This window comes from Phoca vitulina, unplaced genomic scaffold (assembly GCF_004348235.1).
Source record: "Phoca vitulina isolate PV1807 unplaced genomic scaffold, GSC_HSeal_1.0 scaffold52, whole genome shotgun sequence".
Taxonomy (NCBI): Eukaryota; Metazoa; Chordata; class Mammalia; order Carnivora; family Phocidae; genus Phoca; species Phoca vitulina.
In genome coordinates, this window is record NW_022589755.1 from 10385191 (window position 1) to 10406871 (window position 21681).

Genomic DNA, 21681 nt, shown 5'->3' on the forward strand with positions numbered 1-21681 from the left:
GGGAAAGTCTTAAATGGTAAGATGAAAAGCTAAGCTTATTACGGCTGGAAAAGTGAAGATGTGCAGACAGGAGTCAACTGAAAAAAAAAATCTTACACTCAAATTGCAAGTCGCATGATTTTATGTATTTTTATGAAGTTGTCACTTCCTTCAATTGTTTTAAAACTTCTAACAAGAATCCTTTTCCTGGGCGCCTGGGTGACTTAGTATGTTAAGCATCTGCCTTCAGTTCAGGTCATGATCCTGGGGTCCTGGGATCGGGCTCTGTGTCGGGCTCCCTGTTTATCCGGGAGTCTGCTTCTCCCTCTGTCCCTCCCCCTTGCTGCTCATGCTCTCTCAAATAAATTAATAATAATAATACTAATAAAGAATCCTTTTCTTGGTACAACTGATTATGACTAACTGGGTCAATTTTTAAGTATTTGTCTTATTTATAGTAGGTTTTCTTCTCCACCAAGTTAGACATTTATACTGTTTGTTAAGCACTGGTTTGAGGTCATGGTCATTCAGCAGTAAACAAACTTCCTGCCCCCATGGAGCTTCTCTTCTAGTGGACATGGATTTGTCATGTCCATCAGTAAACTTTTGCTAATGTCCTGACCTTACTTATCCTTTTTAAGGCCTCTCTCCTGTGTTGATTAGATTGAATGTGAAGGTTCTGACTGAAACTTACTGCACCATCTCACAGTTTCTGTGTCTTGAGGACTGTGAAATTTTGAGCTCTGCTGGAAACACTGGCTACATTCACACAACAAATAAGTTTCCTCCAGCAGAATTCAGAGGACTATAAAAAAATTCAGCTCACTCCTGAATTATTAAAACACAGTATTTTATAAATAGTCTCTGCTGCGTGGATTTTCTGATGAAAATGAGAAGTCTACATTCTGAAGAACACTTTTATCACACTCATCGTGTGTATTGGATTTATCACCACTATGGACTCTCTGATGAACTTGCAGACGTGAACTTTTACTAAAGCCCTTACCACAGTGAAAACATCTGTAGGGTTTATCTCCCGTATGGACTCTCCAATGGGCTTGAAGATGTGAGGTCTGATTGAAGCTCTTACCACACATGCCACATTTATAGGGTTTCTCTCCTGTGTGCATCCTCTGATGAACATGAAGATATGAGTTCCAGATGAAGCCTTTCCCACATTCTTCACATTTGTAGGGTTTCTCCCCAGTATGGACTCTCTGATGGGCTTGAAGATGGGAGCTCCAACTGAAACCCTTCCCACACATATCACACTTGTAGGGTTTCTCTCCAGTGTGGACTCTCTGGTGGTCTTGAAGATGTGAACTCTGACAAAAGCCCTTACCACATGTCTCACACGTGTATGGCTTCTCTCCTGTGTGGACTCTCTGATGGACCTGAAGATGTGAAATCTGAGTGAAGTACTTACCACATGTGTCACACTTGTATGGTTTTTCTCCTGTGTGGACTCGCTGATGGGCCTGAAGATGGGAATTCCGGCTGAAGTTCTTATCACACACATCACATTTATATGGCTTCTCTCCAGTGTGGATTCTCTGATGGGCTTGAAGATTTGAGGCCTTACTGAAGTCCTTCCCACATACCTCACATTTATATGGTTTCTCTCCAGTGTGAACTCTCTGATGAGGACCAGGATTCTGATTAACTAGCCTGTCACATGCCTCCCATTTGTAGGTTTTATCTCTAGGGTGGGCTCTCTGATGGGCTTGAAGTTGTGATGTCTGATTGAAGCCTTTATCACACATCTCACATTTAGAGGATTTCTCTCCAGTGTCGTCTATACAGCGAACGTTGAGATCTAGGCTATGACTGGAGCTCTTCCCATACATGCCACACCTATACAGATCCCCTCCTAGGTGGAGGGGCTCATGGGTGGGAAGACAGGAGTTCTGATTGAAGCTCTTAGCACATATCTGACATTTGTAGGGCTTTTCTCCTTTGTTGACTCCCTGATGATTTTGCAGGTCTGAGTCCTGACTGAAGACCCCATCACACTTATCATTCCTACCACATTTCTCCCCTGCATGAATACTCTGGCAAATGCAAAACACTGAGCTCTCACCGATGTCCTCCCCACACTCACTATATACGTGGTGCTTCTCTCTTGAGTGGGTTATACTATGTTGGCATGATTTCCTCATGAAGTCTTTTCCACAGTTATTGTGGCTATAAGCCTTCTTGCTCTTGTGTACTTCCTGATCATCACAATGATGTGAGATCCTTGTCATAACACAATGGTCACACTTACACGGTTTATTTTTTACGTCAACTTGCTGACACCTACTCTGATACTTGTGTGACTCTCTCAGATAGATTTTCTTCCAGAAATCCCCAGTGGTCTTCATTGGAAACTCCTGACTTCTGATATTATTGGAACTCTCCCCTTGAAGCTTTATTACATAGTTTTCATCTTCAGAAACCTGAGGAGATCCTCTTGCCCATATCTGACAGGAGGAATCACCTAGTTTTGGCAAGTTGGACTTCTTGCTTTGCATATTTATCATTGAGTCTTGATTTCTGGTTAATTTACTTGTGAATTGTTCCCATATCTGCCAGCATATAACATCTTCATGTAAAAGGTATCTTAACCCTACTTTTTGAAAAGTCTCTATCTCGTTTTGATTCCTGAGGCCTGTAAGGATAAAGAGGATTCAGAGTTGAAAATGTGGACAAGTGAATGTTTGTTCAGAGACAGAAATATTTCACAGGTCAATCACACTACGAGACCTTTTTCAACCAGTGAAGACTTCAGCTTGACCTTACCACTGGTTTTTTCATGCCTATGGAAATGAAGAGCTAATGAGTAGACTCCTGCCCACTAAGGGCCAAGGAGACTCATTTCCAACTATACCAAGACTAATGTTTACTGAGGTCAAATTAGAAATACAAGGCTACAGAGCAACAAAAAGATGTCCCAGAAAGATTATACAGAGGAGAAACTTTACTTCCTTGTTCATAAAAATAATCACTTAAATAATTCTTGCCTTTTCTGCAGCAGGGGTATAAAAGCTACAAAATCCTATGTATTTGTAAGCCTTAAAATCATGGTTACATTACACTACCTGCATATTTGTATAAGCCAAAAATGGCTAGAAAAGGCTGAATCTGTCTTTTAGTGTTTACAGGTGGATTATCATGTGATGCCAAGAGTTTCCACAGGAAAAAAAAAGAAAGGACATTCTTGAAAAGTGAAAAGAATGTATTTGCAAAAGGAAATATTTCCTGTCTTGATAATGAATCCATGAGATGGTACCTTTATATTCTTAATTTAGCCGGAAAACACACATTAAACAAGCTAGATTTGAGAGGATTCCCCCTTATTTCAATGAAGTCCTAATATATAATAGTCAACTGATGAACATTGTAACTAGAAAAAAACCTAGAAAATGTAATCCCATGGTGGACACATCCTATGGGAGTAAAAACCCTATGACCATTGTGGCCACTTAATTTGGCTGGATTTTCTGGTAAACCTGGACGGTTAATTTCATCTTTTAGGTTTTGTGGATTCATATCTGTACAAAAGGTGCTGTGGTGGTCAGCACACAAGATGGTCTCCAGCGGTCCCCCTCCTGGTATCCATGCCCCTATAGAGGTCCCCTCCCACAATGCACCAGGATCAGTCTATGAAACCAACAGAATATGGCAGAAGTGATGCTATGTCATTTCCAAGGTTAGATCATAGAAGACATGGTGGCTTCTGCCTTCCACTCTCCACAGCTCTTGGGGAAACCAGGTGCCATGTTCTAAGGACACTCAGGCAGCCCCAGGGAGAGGCCCACTTGGCAAAGAACTGAGACCCCCAAATAGCCAGCAAGGAACTGAGGTATTTTGCCAACAATGTGAATGAGCCCAACTTGGAAGCAGACCCTTCGGCCCCATCAAGCCCTCAGAGGACTGCAGCTCTGGGGGTGCTCCTTGACAGCAACTTCATGAGATCCTGAGCCTGAACCACCCAGAAACTTGCCCCAAGATTCCTGGGCTCACATTAACTGTAAATAAATGTTTTGTGGTTTTAAGCCAATAAGTTTAAGAGTAATTTGTTATATAGCAATAGATAGTTAATACAAGTGCCATAGAACTTCTAATTAGGGTAGACATTAACAATGTTCTGAAATAATCCTTTAATCATGCTAGCTTATTCTGCTCACGTGAACTGTCTCCAGGAGGAGCGAAGACAGTGGGATTCACTTAGCACCATTCTCTGTGAGCTTCTGTTTGTAAAGATCATTAAGGGAGAAGAAACCCTTTAGTTTGTGCTTCTGTGCAGTGAAAACAGATCTCAAGAATATTCTTCATAGATGGAGTAGGGCACCTAGATGGATAGACAAAATGCAAAATCCTGGGGTATTCTGATGTTTGCCAAAAGAACTTTTAATAAGGGACATGGGGATAGAATATGCTGTAAGATTTGCTCAGCATTCTGAGGAATATGGGTTACAGAGTAGTATCCATTTGTCAAAACTCATCAAATTGCATTCTTAAGATACGTAGATTTAAATTGTACCTCAGTAAAAAGAACTGTAAGACAAATAAGTCATTTTACACCCTGAAAATTCATGGGGCTGTACGCTTATAATGTGTGCAGTTTTCTGTATCTAAGATATATTTCAATAAAAAATCAGCCCAAAATTAAAAAATAAAAGTACAGATTTGTACATGGAAGCAAAGCAACTGGGAAGCTACCTATTAAGAAGCAAACAGACAACCGTAATAATTGGGATCCCACCTCCCCAGGTTAGGTTTATACATAAAAACAAGGGAGCGAGTCAGATGGAAGAGCACCCAACATGCCTGACTGACCGCATTAAACCTTCATGCAGCACAAGGATACACGAAAAGAAATAATCGAAGGACCAGGAAGACCTTCCCCTCACTACTCACATCAGATTAGCAGATAGGTTTTTCTGGTTTTTTGTTTGTTTGATTTGGTTGTGGCTTTTGGTGCTTATCTCCAGTAGGAATGACTATGATTACTGTTATTTGAGGCTGGGTTTACCTGAGGGATACGCAAATTAAAGATAAATGAAGGAAGGAGGGAGCAAAGAAAAGGGGACAATGAAGGGAAGGAAAGGAGGAGAGAGGCAAGGCCAGAGCAGGGAGGACGTAACTCCGTAAAGGGAGGAGGCAGCGCTCACCAAGGGCAAAGCAGAGACCATAGGTTAGGACAAGCCCAGAGGAGTCCTTCTCACTACTGTTCAAATGGCCACCATGAGGACTGCTGGTCGTACCAAGACAGGGGTCACGGAGGCTGAACAAATGGAATGACATGCGCTGACCTCATGTGTGTGCAGAACAGACCGCCCCATAGGAGCAGGGAGGCAGTGGGAAAGCTGCTGCGATGAGGCAGGGTAATGAATGGTAGGGGCTCGGGCGGGCTGGCCATCGGGGAGGTGGTGAGACTCAGAGCTGCACGCCTCTCACCTGAACGCCCATCCCCTGGGGTTTGTGTCTCCATCATCCAAAGCTTCTCTTCTCTCCCCAACGGTAATGTCGTATCTAACCTGAAGGGTTCATATCCTATGAAAAAGAAATGGCATGTGTGCAACGTGAATAAATTGAAGGCAAAGATTTTAATTCCAGAATTACAATCTTTATGCTCTTTAAGTAGTATTTTCCCAAATTCTGACCGTGGCCTGCTGTAATAAAGACCTTTTATGTTGTGATCCAGTACACAAGGATAGATGTGTTGACCTCATCCTAACCATTACCTACTTCTGTCACATTTCCTTTCCCGCTTTTGCTCACAATCTCTGTTGCACAGTATGCAGTTCCTGACAAGGAGCTACGCTATTTCTGACCTATCTCATTCAACACAATAATGATGTAACTCACCAACTGATTTTAAACCTCACAAGATGTCCAACTGAATCTGACAAAAAACAGACAAGGTACAGACAAGGTGTCCTACAGGAATGAGGAAACTGAGACCCCTCCCCCAAGTTTGGGGAAGCATTGTAAGAGTCCCCAAGTCTTACACATTTGAAACCAAGACATTCCAGGGGGCTGACGTTGAGTCAGAGAGGGCCCCTGTGCTCACCCACAGAGAGTAGGTTCCTGAAATTCTCCAGCATCACGTCCCGGTACAGCTTCCTCTGGGTGGAATCCAGCAGCCCCAGCTCCTCTCTGGTGAAGACCACGGCCACGTCCTTGAATGTCACCGTCTCCTACAACAAGCACAGGCAACCGCAATCTCATAACCAATGGCCAGTAGGGACAAGGCAGCACTAAGAAGGTGGAGAGGATGGGTGAGAAGCTGTTCTGGATTCTGAGGGCCTTGGATCTACCTGAGTACTTTCCTCCTCTTCTCCATCCCATGCGTCATGTCCACAGATTTAGCCACAGTCACATCAACAATACAATAAAAAAATTAAAAACTAATTTAAAATCAAAAATTTCCAATTAAAGTTAAATTTTAAAATTTAATTGAAATTTGAAAACTGAGGGTTGCAGAAGGGAGGGGGTGGGGGATGGGGCAACCGGGTGATGGGCATTAAGGAGGGCACGTGTTGTGATGAGCACTGGGTGTTATACGCAACTAACGAATCGTCGAACATTACATCAAAAACTAATGATGTACTATATGTTGGCTAACTGAACATAATTAAAAAAAAGAAAACAACCAATTACAAATAATTCCTGTACATTTAACATGGTGTCATTTGTGAGTATTCCTATAGTCAGTGCCCTAGAACAGTAACTCTGGAATCGTGGGGGATATACATTTTATAATTTGATTGATACTACCAAATCGTCCCAGAGATGTTAGGTCAATTTAGTCCCAAAAGAGTCAAATAATTTTTGTCTTTCCTTTCTGATTCACACAACCACTAAGTCAAGGGACTGTCACTTTGCTACAATCTGACAAACCAACAGGTCACTCTTCCCGGGGAGCTATGCAAAGGACCCTCTGCACTCCGAAGGCACATGCCACCTCTACATGACAGCATTCAAAGTGTCAAAGTGTTCCATTTTTCATGCTATAATACCTGTTTAAATCCCCAAGCTCTGGCCCTCACAAGCTGTAAGATCTTCAACAGACAAATCCTCAATCATTTTCCTCATCTGTGTAATGGCATTCATCTTGCAAGATTCCTAGTTATGTAAATGAATATACATGATATTTTTATAACTGTACTGTCCAATTCAGTAGCCATGTGACTCACATGTGACTATGTAAGTGTAAATTTTAAATTACATAAAATTAAAAATTCACTCCCTCAGTTGCACTAGCCACATTTCAGGTGCTCCAGAGCCACGTGTGGGTAGTGACTACCATACTGGACAGTACAATATAGACTACCTCCATCATCAAAGAAATTCCACTGTACACTGCTTAGAACATATACACTTGCCACAGGGTAGGTCCTCAATGGAAACTAAGTTTTACTAATATAATTATAAGTGATATGGTAACTGTATGAGTACACTTGCACGTTGATTTAGTCACCCCTGCTTTCTTTTGATTAATGTTGCATGGTATATCTTTTTCCATCCTTTTCCTTTTCAACCTGCTGATACCATTATATTTAAAGTGAGGTTTTTTTTTTTTTTTTTTAATTTGAACATCTAGTTTTATAAAGTGATTCATGAATAAGGTAGCATCCCATCTAGCAAGGAGAAGGGAGCCCCCTGAGGTGAGTTCCTTATAGACTGCATATAGTTGGGTCATATTTATTATTTTTTTATTTAATTTTATTTTTTTTAAAGATTTTATTTTTATTTATTTGTCAGAGAGAAAGAGCACAACCGGGGGGGAGAGGCGGGAGAGGGAGAAGCAGGTTCCCCGCCAAGCAAGGAGTCCGATGCAGCACTCGATCCCAGGACCCTGGGATCATGACCTGAGCTGAAGGCAGATGCTCAACTGACTGAGCCACCCAGACACCCCAAGCCATATTTTTTAAAAGATTTATTTATTTATTATTTTAGAGAGAGAGATGGGGGAGGGGCAGAGGGAGAGGGAGAGAGAGAGAATCTCAAACAGACTCCATGCTGAGTGCAGAGCCTGATACAGGGCTCGATATCACAACCCTGAGATCATGACCTGAGCCAAAATCAAGAGTCAGATGCTTAACCGACTGAGCCACCCAGATGCCCTGGGTCATATTTGTTTTTAATTTTTATATTTCCAGTATAACTGGCAACAAATACATTAGTTTCCTTAATTTGAGAATGTCTTGATTTTCCCTTCATTCTCAAGGGATATCCTTACTGGATACAGACTTCTGAGTTGACAGTTCTTTTCATTCAGCACTTTAAAAATAGTGTGCCATTTTCTTCTGGCCACCATGGTTTCTGATGAGAAATCCACTGTCTTTGAGTGTTTTTTCCCTTATAGCTAAGGTATCATGTCTCTGACTGCCTTCACAATTTTTTTTCTTTTTTGTTAGTTTTCAGAAGTTTAACTAGAACATGTGTTGGTGTACTTCTTTTTTTCTTTTTAGCTATTATTATTGCATTTATTATTGCTACTACTATTATTAATGACAACAGAGTACTGAGAAGGGAGGAAGACCCCAGAATACTTTGTGTGTTTATCTTCCTCATTATCAAAGCTTAAAGAAACATCTAGTTTAAACAAGAAGTTAAATTATTTTTATGAAAAGCAAAACCAAAACAATACTTATTTTCTCCCCAAATTGGGTTTTTAAAGTTAAAAAAGACAGTAGATGTGTTGGTGTATTTCTTGCAGTTTACCCTGTTCGGGGTTCACTCAGTTTCTTGAATCTGTAGTTTTATGTCTTTTGGCAAATTTGGGAAATTTTCAGCCATATTTCTTCAAATACTCCTTCAGTCCCACCCTCTTCCTCCTCTCCTCCTGGGACCCCAATGACATGAATGTTATATATTTTGTTATAGTCCCCTGGGCCCCTGAGACTGTTCTTTTTTTTTCAGTCTATTTTCTCTCTTTTATTCATATTAAATAATTTCTATTATTCTATTTTCAAGTTCTTTCCTCTGTCCCTTCATTCTGCTATTGAGCCCATCCACTGAATTTTTAAATTTCTTTTACTATATTTTTCAGTTCTCAAATCTCCATTTGGTTCTACTTTATATCTTCTATTTCTTTGCTAAGATTTTGGGTTTTTTTTTTTTCCCCAGCATGTCTATAATTGCTTATTAAAATATTTCTATGATAGCTGCTTTAAAATCTTTGTCAAGTGGATGAATCTAGAAGACATTATGCTAAGTGAATAATAAGCCAGTCATAAAAAGGATTGTGTATATGATTCTACCTATATGAGGTATCTAGAATAGTCAAATACCTAGAGACAGAAAGTAAAATGGTGGTTTCCAGAGAATGGGATGAGGGGTAGTAATAGGAGTTACTGTTTAATGGGTACAGAGTTTCAGTTTGAAGATGAAAAACTTCTGGAGATGTGTGGTGGTAATGGTTGCGCAACGCTGTGAATGTACTTAATGCCATTGAGTGGTACACTTAATATATGTTATGTATATTTTACCACAATAAAAAAAGTCTTAGTCAGACAACTAACATTTTATATCACTTATAACTGAGAACTAACATCAGTGAGCATCATCTTACTGTGTCTGTTGATTGTCTTTCATACCAGTTGAGATTTCACTGGTTCTTGTATACCAAATGATTTTCCACTGAAACGTGAACATTTTGAGTATTCTGTAATCAGACTCAGGATTTCATTTAAATCTTCTGTTTCACTAGGCCTCCTCTGACATATCTCTCAAAGGGGAAGGGAAGCAGAGCTTTGTTACTGCCAGCTGGGGGATGTGAGCCCAGATTCTCCACTTGGACTCTGTTGACACCTGGTGGGGTGAGAAGTTCACTACTTCTGGGCTAAGACTTCTGGCCCTTTACTTAGTGGGAAGAATAACGTCTCCTCCATCTTTCCAGAAGTGGCAGTCTCCAGAAGTGCTTTTTGAGAACAGAGCTTTTATGCAGGAAAACTGTTATAGCAGTGTTCTCTAAAACATTTTTTAAAAATCTGGGTGGCTCAGTTGGTTAAGCATCTGACTCTTGATTTTAGCTTAGGTCATGACCTCAGGATTGTGAGATTGAGCGCTTTGTCAGGCTCCATGCTCAGCAGAGGTTCTCCTTGAGATTCTCTCCCTCTCCCTCTGCTCCTCCCTGTCCCAGGCTCTCTCTCGCTCAAATAAATAAATCTTTAAAAGAAAATCTTAAACTGCCTAAATGTCTAGGATTAGGGAATTTTTAAAATTTTTTAAAGATTTTATTTATTTACCAGAGAGAGAGCATGAGAGTGCACAGAGGGAGAGGGAGAAGCAGACTCCCACTGAGCAGGGAGCCTGATGTGGGGCTCAATCCCAGGACCCTGGGATCAAACGCCCAACCAACTGAGCCACCCAGGCACACCGGGAATTTTTTTTTTAAGGAACAGCAATTCATTGAAATATGATGCAGTCATCAAAAATGCAGGTGACAGAAACCTCTGTTTCTGGCTTTAACAGAATAACTGGTACCAAACATGCCCTTCTATCATAAGTAGTAAAATAGAAAAAAATATGAAACAAACTGCTTTCAGACACTGAAAGCAGAATACTTTGATCTCTGAAATGAAGGAAACAAATGGGGTGAGCCCTATGATCACCCTAAATATTTGCCTATCGATAACTTTTGAACTGCAAGTGCTGGAAGGGGGAACCCAAACAGAGCCTTGCTGGACTGAAGAGACAGAAAAATCAGAATGGGGAGACTGGATAGGTGGAAAATGTGGAGCAGAGTTCCAGAATGGGAATTATGCATAAGAAAAGCACTGGAAATCTGCCCAGGAATCCCTTTGAGTCTAGTGCTAAAAACCAAACTGTGCAAATATAGGAGTGAACTCCACAGGCCAGGCAAAAAGTATCTGAGGAGCGATGGGCTGAATGGTTCCCAGAGCTTAGTAGGACTTAGAGGTGTCTGAATTCCAAACAACGAAAATGGAAAGCCCTCACTGATCATTAGGGACATTTGGCAGCAACAAAAGGGCCACATTTCAGTAGAAGGGCTAAACTATCTCTAGAACAGAGTTTCTCAACAGTTGACATTTTGCACCAGGCAATTCTTCATTGCTGGACGCTATCCTGTGCATTGTAGGATGTTTAACAGCATCCCTGGCCTCTGCCCAGTAGTTGTCAATGGTACCCACCGTCTAGTCCTGACAATCCAAAATGTCCACACACTGCCAAATGTCCCATGGTGGGGCAAAGCTGCTCCTGAGAGCCACTGCTCTGGAATAAAGGTTACTCCACACCCACCCTAATCGAGCTTAAAAAACAAGGTTCCAAAGAATCTAATTGAACCAAAGGAATATATGACTATCTGACTGTTAAAAGAAAATGCACTTACAAAGTTGATGCTCATTCATAATAAAAACTCTGAGTAAAGTAGGACTAGAAGGGAACTTCCTCAACCTCAATGATGGACATCTACAAAAAGCCCACCAGGTGGTGGAAGACTGAATGCTTTCTCCCTAAGATTAAGAACAAGGAAAGGCTATATATAGCGAAATTGTTCTAACAGTTTTAGCCAGTGCAATAAGAAAAGAAAAAGTAGTCTACACGATGGGGACAGGAATGGAAAAAATACAACTCTTTATTTACTGATGTCTGTGTAGAAAATCTTGACAGGTTAGAAAAACGTTTCTAGATTTAATATGCAAATTTAGAAAAGTCAAGATACAAAAGTCAGTTACATTTCTATATTCTAGCAACAAACAAATAGAAATTGAATTTCAAAAACAACAGCATTCAGAATAGCACCCCAAAAACATAAATCATTTAGGGATAAATTTAACAAGATACATGTAAGAAACCCACATGTTGAAACCTATAAAACATGACTGAGGGAAAGAAATAAGACCCAGATAAATGAAAGAAGATATAAATGAAAGAAGATCTAAATGCTCATGGGTCAAAAGGACTTGTATTCAGAATATTAAAAGAACTACTAAAATTCAATACAAATAAACAACTTAAATTTAAAAATAAGCAAAAGCATTGAACAAACCTTTCAAAAAGAAGGATGCAGATGACCAAAAAGCAGAAAAAAGACATTCAACATCTCAGGCATCAGGAAAATACAAATGAAAGCCACAATGATATATCACAACATAACTGTCATTAGGATAACTAAAATTTAAGACTGAAAATATCAAATGTTAGAAAAAGTGTGGAGCCAACTGGAACTCTAACACCTTGGGGAAAGAATATAAAATATGCAATCACAGTGGAAAATGATTTGACAATTTCTTAAAAAGTTAAGCATATGACCCAAAGATTATATTCTCCTCCTAGTTACTTAGAGAGAGAGAGAAACCCTGTGTTCATCCAAAAATCTAGCACACAAATGCTTATAGAAGTTTATTTTCAATAGCCAAAAACAAGGAGCAACCCAAATGTCCATCAATGAGTGAATGGATAACCAAATCGTGGAAAACCCACACTATGAAATACTATGCAGCAATAAAAAGGACTATTGATTTGGGTCCAAAAACATTATGATGAACAAATGGAGCCAGACACAAAATGAGTACACACTGTGTAACTTCATTTACATGATGTGGGGGGACATCATCAAAAAGACATGACTGCCAAATGACCCGTGAGCTGGACCCTGGCACTCGGAGGCTCCTCACCCCCTCCTGTCCTTGGGATGTAGGTTCTGCTTGTCTTTCCTGCTCCCACAGACTGCTCCAAAGATACAGATTTGAGATAATGATGTGGTGTTGAAAACACCTGCACGGTATACTGAGGACAGTTAGGGCCTCTTTATAAACTTCTGAGATTTGGAGGGCAGCTGAGGGGATCCATTTGTCTTGTTGCCGCCCAAGACGAGCCTCACAGGTAAGTTCCCTTTGCTTAGTAAAATTGCCACCTACCAACCTGGAGTGGCCTGCCCCTTTCTTCCATCTCTCCCTGCCTCCCGCGTGCAGGGCCCATTTCAGATTACAGCTGGGAAGCTCCCGAGAGGGTTGAGGACCAACATACGAAACTCAAGTAACTTAAGATTAATCTAATCTGTAGTGACATAAAGTAAATTGGTCACTGCCTACAGCCAGGTGTGTGGGACTGGGATTAATTGGGAAGGGACATGAGGGAACCAGAACTTTTCGTGGTGACAGAAATGGTTCAACTAAATTGTGGAGGTGGTCATGTGGGTGTGCATATTCATCAAAACTGATCAAATGCTTTATTATATGTAAATCATATGTAAACTGTAACTCAAAAAATGATTTTATTTTTATTTATTTGAAACAGAGAGAGAGTATGCGCACAAGCAGAGGTGGGGTGGAGGAGCGGCAGAGGGAGAGGGAGAAGCAGGCTCCCCGCTGAGCAAGGAGCCTGACGTGGGGCTCAATCCCAACACCCTGCGATCATGACCTGAGCCAAAAGCAGACGCTTAACCGACTGAGCCCCCCAGGCGCCCCTAGAAACCCTTTTAAGATGAGCACATAAAAGAATGCTGAATCATAAAAAAACTCAAATAGTAACAGTAAGCGAAAATATAAAATTGGAAACTGTACATATACTGCAATTATAACTTTATAAATATAGCACGGGGAAAACAGCTGACATACGCAGTGTAGTAATGTGGGTTGTTTTTTTTAATTTTCTGAAATCTATAAATTTCTGAGCTATCATTTGTGAAATGAAGATGATGCTAAAATAAAACCAAAGCCAAAACCAAAACAAAAACTAAGGATAGAAACAAAAAAAGAGAACCAATAAAAAAAGAAGTAACTGGCATATAACAAATACCTGTTTTCCTCCTTTATCCTTCCCATAGAAGAGAAAAAAAGATGTGTCTAATCTTTGAGAAAAAGGCATGCAATTTTGATAAAAATCAAAACTCAACTCACCTGAAACTTGGTCATTTTCTCCGGCTGCTTCTGGGAGAGGGCAGAGTCCTGGGAAGGCAGAACTGGCAAAGAAAAAAGCCATGAGACGTAGGCCCTGCCCAGATGGCTGCTCTGTGGGAATTGTAAACAAATCTGTGCCTCAAATCTGTCACTTACAAAAGTGCATAACAGTGCTTCCCTCATGGGATTGTTGTGAGGGTCAACATGTGAGTAGAGGGAGAAACTCTTATAGCTGATTCCCCTGCAGCTGCAAAAAAAAAGTAGGTGATGTAACAAAATTATGATTATATATATATGTATATAAATATATAAATTTCTAATCATAAATTTGTCTTTGCAAATGTCTTCTGCCATCATTTCCAGTAAAGGAGTCTTTTATAAGACATCCAGATTTCAGAGCCTGTACAATTCTTTCCTTCTATCTATTTATCCATCTATTATTTAAGTAAACTCTACCCCCAATGTGGGGCTTGAACTCATAACCCTGAGATCAGGAGTCACACACTGCACCGACTGAGCCAGCCAGACGCCCCTTACAATTCTTAGTCTTAAGAAATTCACCTTTGGGGCGCCTGGGTGGCTCAGTCGTAAAGCGTTTGCTTACGGCTCAGGTCGTGATCCCAGGGTCCTGAGATCGAGCCCCGCATCGGGCTCCCTGCTCTGCGGGAAGCCTGCTTCTCCCTCCCCCACTCCCCCTGCCTGTGTCCCCTCTCTCGCTATCTCTCTCTCTGTCAAATAAATAAATAAAATCTTTAAAATAAAAAAGAAAGAAATTCACCTTTATCTCTGAAAGCCCATAATTCTGATTGGCTATATTACTTAATAATCTGTTGCCTTGAAATGATGTTTAATTGACATCAGTATCTGGTTTTGTAGGAGGTATGAATACTTGAGTTTTCCTCACGCAGCTAGAAGAGTCTCAGTGGTACCTGCCCCTCTCCTATGCTCACTGTAGTAAGGAAAAACTAATTAAAATTAGGACTTGTAGATGTTTTCATTAAAACAAAAACTTGACAGTCTCTCATTTAAATGAATAGTGTTGCTCTGGGGATTACGTGAGCAAGTCTAGCAAAGCTGCCTAAGCAAATCCAGAGACAGAAAGTGAATTAGTGGTTGCAAGGGGCTCAGAGAGCAGGGAGTGAGGGGTGATAGCTAAGGAGTGTGGGGTTTCTTTTTGGGGTGATGAAAATGTTCTGGAATTAGATAGTGGTCGTGGTCATACAACCTTGTGAATATACGTTAAAAGGGTAAATGGTATGATATGTGAAATACACCTAAAGTTCAAAAAACAGCAAAAAAAGAAAAAAGCCTTGGCTCAGTGCCTGGCACATTATATAAACTCTCAATAAGTAATGATATGATGATTATTGCTCCCATGTAATGGATGAGGAAGAGGGGGATTCACAAGATTAAGTTACTGAAGATCCCAGAGCTTATGAGAGATGACAATGGACCTGAATCCAACTTTGACTCCAGAGCTCGTGTTTTTATATGGTCTCCGTGTTTCTAACCACAAACATGAAGAGGACGTAGGAAGGCTGTCCCTTGGGATGAGAGAAAGGGGAGCCCGAGGGCACAGGTCTGCTGAAAGTGATCTGCTGGGAGATACTGGAGCCAGTTAGTCAGGATTCTACCATCGACTCTTCTGACTTCCTAGCTCTTTGTGCCTCTTTCTACATCTGTAAGATAGGATCATAACAGTATCTAGCATCTAGAGTTGTTAGGAGGTTTCCATGAACACAACACACACAAATAAGCGTCCAATATGTGGCATCCACTCATGTTCATGGCTCTTCCTACTTCAGACAGAAGTACTCGAGTAGAGGGGCGCCTGGGTGGCTCAGTCGGTTAAGCTTCTGCCTTCAGCTCAGGTCATGATCTCAGGGTCCTGGGATCGAGCCCCACATCGGGCTCCTTCCTCAGCAGGAGGCCCGCTTCCTCCTCTCCCTCTACCCCTCCCTTCCACTTGTGTTCTCTCTCTCTCTCAAATAAATAAATAAAATCTTAAAAAAAAAAAAAGAAGAAGAAGTACTCGAGTAGAGATGAGAGCAATGGATCCACTTCTCAAAACCTGGACGAAATCTCAATTCGTAACACCAATTCCGTTGTGCTGGCCCTCTTTCTGCCTCCCCCTACTGCTCTGCTCAGTAACAGGGTTTTGCAAGGAGACCTGACATTTCACAGTGTTTAGTGAGAGAAAGGAAGTGAGGTCTGGGGTCCCTGGCTCGGCTCTCCACTTCTGGACTCCGAGAAGCCTTCCATCACCGGGGGGCAACCAAGGGGATAATTAGTGGTTAAGCATCTGTTTTGCCTATGAGATGATTAACACACCTTTTTCTCCCCAGCACCCAGAATATACTGAGTACTGAAAACACAAGGAATCAAAAAATGACTGAAAAAACACTCCATCGGGCAAGGATTGGACTCCTCAATCTCTGAGGTTCCTCTGAGCTGTAAAATTCTGAGGCTGTTCCTAATTGGGAGAAGGACAGGATGAACTCTATCTTCCAATTTCTTCCTCTGGGTTTCCTATTTTATTTGCTTTGTTCAAGCAACATCACAGTCATCCTTAACGGTAAAATAATCATAAAAGGGTCAATCCTGGGCTCTGGGTAAAGCAAACCCTATTTAGGTATTTATTTAATTTTTAAAGTTACTTATTTATTTGTTTGTTTATACAGCACCATCAGTTCCTTACTCAAATGTTATTCCACGGACATATTTATGTAACTGAAACCCCCCCACCCCACCACTTCCCTTTTGGTCCCATTCACTCCCCTTTTATACTTGGTCTCAGCACTCTCTAACATACTAATGGATGTTTTCTTTATCTTGCTTATATCTATCCACCTTTTCAGAAGGTAAGCTGCATTATTTTGGCCACTGCTCTTTCTCCAGTGCCCAGAAGAGCTCATGACATGTAGCAGGCACTTAATAGAGATTTAAAAAAAAAAAAAAAATATATATATATATATATGTATGTATTATAAATATATAGTATTATTTATATAAATATAATATATATTATAAAGATATATATTTATAATTATATGTACATACACACACACACACACACATATATAAATGACCGAATGAACAGTTCATAAAGACACATCCTGTATTATATTAGCTGAGAGCCTCATTACTACTCACCAAGGACATTCATTCATACATTCAACGAATACTTATTGAGCATCTGCTACGTGCCAGGCACAATTCCATATATTAAAGACACAGCAGTGAACAAAGTCCCTGCTCTCGTGAAGCTGATATCATAGTTGGGAAGACAGATAATTCACCAACCAATAGATATGTGCATCATGTGTCAGCTGGTGATTGATACTGTTAAGAAAAACATGGCGGGGGGTGGGGGGGAAGGGGCGATGGGGAGGTGCTATGTTAAGACCTGATGGTTTTAGGGGCGCTTGTCGTTAAGCGTCTGCCTTCGGCTCAGGTCATGATCCCAGGGTTCTGGGATCGAGCCCCGCATCGGGCTCCCTGCTCTGCGGGAAGCCTGCTTCTCCCTCTCCCACTCCCCCTACTTGTGTTCCCTCTCTCGCTGTGTCTCTCTCTGTCAAATGAATAAATAAAATCTTAAAAAAAAAAAAAAAAAAGACCTGATGGTTTTAGTTCAGTGCCGTAGTTACTGGCTGAGTGATCTTCTGGAGACCACTTATCTTCTTGTATCTCATCTGTAACGTGGGGATAATAACAAGGTTCTTTTGAGGAATAAATGAGTTAATACATAAAAAGCACTGGAAACTCTGCTTGACTCATAATAAGCTCCCAATAAATGCTAGTTATTCTTTTCACCACCTTCATTATTATGACGTGGTGATAAATCCAGAGATGATGCGTTAGTCCTGGTCTAAGAAAGTTTGTTTTAGGACATGGAAGTATTATCAGTAAATGTCTATCAATTTTTGAATACTCCGAAAAAGCTGTGGCTTCTGTATATATAGCCACAGAGTGAGATAAAGGACAAAAATATCTATATGGATCATTTTTACTGTTTTGTCACTTAATTTGTCTTCAGGAAACCAAGAGCAAATTAAAAATTCCAAAGGCACAAACTAAATTTGTCATGTTCTTGCCCGGCTAGCTCAGTCGGTAGAGCATGAGACTCTTAAATTTGTCATGTTCTTTTCTTTAACTGCAACTCTTTTTTTTAAGATTTTATTTATTTATTTGAGAGACAGAGAAAGAGAACACACATGAGAGGGCTGGGGGAGAGGGAGAGAGGGAATCCCAAGCCGACTCCACACCGAGCTCAGAGCCTGACACAGGGCTTAATCTCACGACCCTGAGATCGTGACCTGAGCCGAAATCAAGAGTTGGATGATTAACCAACTGAGCCACCCAGGCGCCCCTCTTTAACTGCAAGTCTTACAGGGCTCCTAGCTTTCTCACTAACCACCATTTTCCTAATCACCACATAAACACTTTGGAATTGTTTATGTCCTCTCTCCCTCGACGTCCATATATTTATGATAATCTAGTATAAATCCTCTTGCCTCAATGTCTGGATTTTTTTTTTTTTTTGCATTAAAATATTCAAGCAAAAAAAGGGAGGGAGGATTATATGGCAAGATGGACAAAACTTAGACTAACAGTTGAAGGTTGACCAAGGTTGATGGATGTGAGAATTCATTACAGTATTTTGTTTGTATCTGTGTTTGAAAATGTTCACAATCACAAGTTACCAAATATAAAAATATTACAAGTATGATACAACTCCTGAGAAGCATAGAAAAATGCATATACACAGAAATAACTAAAAAGAAATACATTAACACGTTTACAGCTGTCTCTACATTCTGGGATTATGGATCATTTTTGGCCTTCTTCATCTATTTCTCTACTTCTCTATGATAAGCACAAACTACCACCATAATCAGAAAACAGAGTGTCATAGAAAATAAGAAAGTAATTAAATGAGCATAGCTTTCAGGTCCTCTAAGGTCCCCAATTATTACCAAACGGCCTCCCTCCTTTAGACATAGGGATTACTGTAGAGGCTGTGTTTTGGCAACAGGCTTGAGCAATGAAACCTTGAGCAAGGCAAAAGGGCCCACAATGACCACCGAGCTAGTGCAAACAGACTCATTAAGTGACCCACCTCAAAACGGCCATAGTCCCTAACTAACCAGTGGGCTACGTACAACCAGGCACAGTGCCTAAGATTACCAGAAAAGGGAAAATTCCATACATCTCCATACTTCCTCACTCAGCCCTAAAACGGTGGCCCCTCACCACTGCCCAGGGGCAAACAGTCTCTCTTTTGCTGTCCTGCCTGCTCCTCTCTTGCAGTGTATTCGATAAACTTCTATCTCCTCTGTTCTGCCTTGGATGAATTCTTTCACCCCGGGGCTGCCAGCCCCCACCCAACTGGGATGCCCCGTAATTACCATTTTAGGGCTGAAAAAGTGTATGGCATAAAGGTCAAGAACCCAGACAGCCTGTGCTCAAATTCCCAGTTCTGTCTCTTCCCTGTTGTTGGACTTTGGGAAAATAAGTAACTTAAGTTCTTCACCTGTCAACGCTGTCATCTGTAAAATACAGATAATCACAGAAGATTTGTGTGTTAGGAAGATTAAGTTAATTGATGCATATAAAGCTATCTGGCACTCAACATGTCACCAAATTGTTATTACTCATTCTTCAACACAGGTCTCATCTAACTCCCATTTATTCTATAAACATTTGAACATGTGCCCAGTAGAAAAATATCTGCTTAGGAGTGAAGGAAGTCTGTTCCCCACTTGAGAGCAGAAATGGCACAGCAGGGAGAGTGGGTGGATCAGTCGGTTAAGCACCTGCCTTCTAAGCATCTGCCTTCCGCTCAGGTCATGATCTCAGGGTCCAGGAATGGAGCCGCCCCCCCCCGCCCCCGCCACGGGCTCCCTGCTCAGTGGGGAGTCTTCTCCCTCTCACTTTGCCCCTCCCCCCGCTCATGCTCTCTCTCAAATAAATAAGATCATATAAAAAAGAAAGAAATGGCACATCATGTTAAATTCTCTCACGGTGGGACACTGTTACCAGCAGGAGGCAGGGGGTCACTCCCTCCTCCTCTCTGCACCCTCTGGGAACTCGGGCGCGGAGAAGGGAAAAGAGGCTGGGAGATACCACAATTTTTTTCCCCTCTGGTCCAGAATAAATCACGGTGGACAAGCCCAGGCACCAGCTGGGGTGAGACCAATCCTTCCTTTAAAAAAGAGGGGTGTGGTCATGGGGAGTCAGGAGGAATCCTAAACAGCCCTGCTTCCCGCGGGGACTCAGAGAAGGGCCAGCGACGCCGCAGCTGCAGCTCTGAACCCATCCCGGGCTCACAGAAGTTTTCAGGGGCTGAGAGCTTCTCGGAGAGAAAACGCCGATTGGTAACAACCGGCCACTGTTCCCGTGCCGGGATCGCTTCCGAGCATCTTTACGCTTCACGTAAACCTCACTACACGCCTCCTATGGAGGAACTACCCTTAATTCCACTTTACGAAGGAGAAACGGAGAAATTAAGCAAGTCTACGAACGTGTCGCTAGAAGGCGGCAGAGCGTGTAGAAGTGTGGAAGGCCAGGGAAACCGAGGTCGCGACCCCCGCCCGCCAAGTCAGGGACGCGCGACCCGCCCTAAAACCAAGGTGACGCCCCCCCGCCGCCCCTGCCCTCCGAGGCTTCTATTCCCTGAGAGCGAGGGCGGCACCTGCAGGTCCCACGCCCAGGCGAACTGGGCAGAGACGCAGAGGCTCAGCCTGACTCACGTCCCCGAAGGTACCACTGACCGCGGCTTCGCCCTCCCGCAGCACAAGCGCCTGGACCGGTCGCAGCTCCGGGACCACGCTTCCCAGAATCCCTGGCGGAACACGGGCTTATAGCGCCTCCGCGCGGTAGCGGAAGTGGCTCTGACTGCCCGACTCTGGCGGACTACATTTCCCAGGATCCTCAGCAAGGTTCCGCTTGCTCTAGGTTGCCACTTTTTCCCCCCTTAAACGTATAAACTGTTGCAGTTCAGTGCGTTCTCGAGTGATATTACCGTTTGTTTTCTGCTTCTTTTCCTTCTTTCCTTATTTAAAAAAAAAAAAAACTTTTTTTTTTTTTTTTTTTTGTGGGGCGCCTAAGTGGCGCAGTCGGTTAAACATCCGACTCGGTTTTGGCTCAAGTCCTGATCTCAGGGCCTTGAGATCAAGCCCAGCGTGGGCTTCTGCACTCACTAGAGTCCGCTTGGGACTTTCTCTCCCTTTCCCTCTGCCCCTCCTCTCCCCACCGTGTGTGTACTCTAAAATAAATGTCTTTTTTTTTTTAAAGGGCCAGACAATAAATGTTTTAGGCTTTGCAGTCCATATTCTTTGCTTCCTCCTTACTTTTTTTTTTTTATACTTTTTTTCCTCCTTAAAATTCTTTACAGGTGAAATTCCTGCTTTCAGGCCATACAAAAATAGGATAGATTCTGGATTTGGCCAACAACCTATAGTTTACCGTTCCCTGGCTTAGAATTTCATAACTATATAGTAATAATTTTATCTATTGAAGATAATAGCTAATACTGTACAGCTCTTACTATATGCCAGGCATAAAGTTTCAACCCTCACAACAGAAGAGAGATCATCCACACTGAACACACAAGCAAACTGAGGAAGAGAGAGGTTAAGCATCTTGTTTGCAGTTACTCAACTGGCAAATGGCTGAACTGAACAAGTCTAGTTCCAGAGTCTGCTTTTTAATTTATAATATACCACTTTGTAAATAATATTCTTGTTTGGTCTAACTCCAGTTTCTCCTAAAATACTTTACTTCTCTCAAGAAGCAATGGAGGGATGCAGTCCTTGATGTCCTGAGAATTGTCAAACTCACT

General features: G+C 41.7%; 1 protein-coding gene across 8 annotated transcripts; it reads right to left on the reverse strand.

Annotated features, from left to right (window-relative positions):
* Nucleotides 1–326: 326 nt before the first annotated feature.
* ZNF233 (zinc finger protein 233) lies at nt 327–20676 on the reverse strand. 8 transcript variants are annotated; one of them, XM_032388485.1, is made up of 7 exons: nt 20612–20676; nt 19247–19387; nt 13995–14085; nt 13839–13900; nt 6038–6164; nt 5422–5517; nt 327–2629 (listed from the first exon to the last, which is right to left on the reverse strand). In XM_032388485.1, the coding sequence occupies exons 3-7, from the start codon at nt 14002–14004 to the stop codon at nt 831–833; spliced, it is 2094 nt and encodes a 697-aa protein (XP_032244376.1). In that variant the 5' UTR covers nt 14005–14085; nt 19247–19387; nt 20612–20676; the 3' UTR covers nt 327–830. The 8 variants fall into 8 exon arrangements, with proteins under 8 accessions (XP_032244376.1, XP_032244379.1, XP_032244378.1 ...); XM_032388488.1 differs by having other exon boundaries at nt 19372–19387; nt 20612–20675; XM_032388487.1 differs by lacking the exon at nt 19247–19387 and having other exon boundaries at nt 20612–20661.
* Between the last annotated feature and the right edge of the window lie 1005 nt (nt 20677–21681).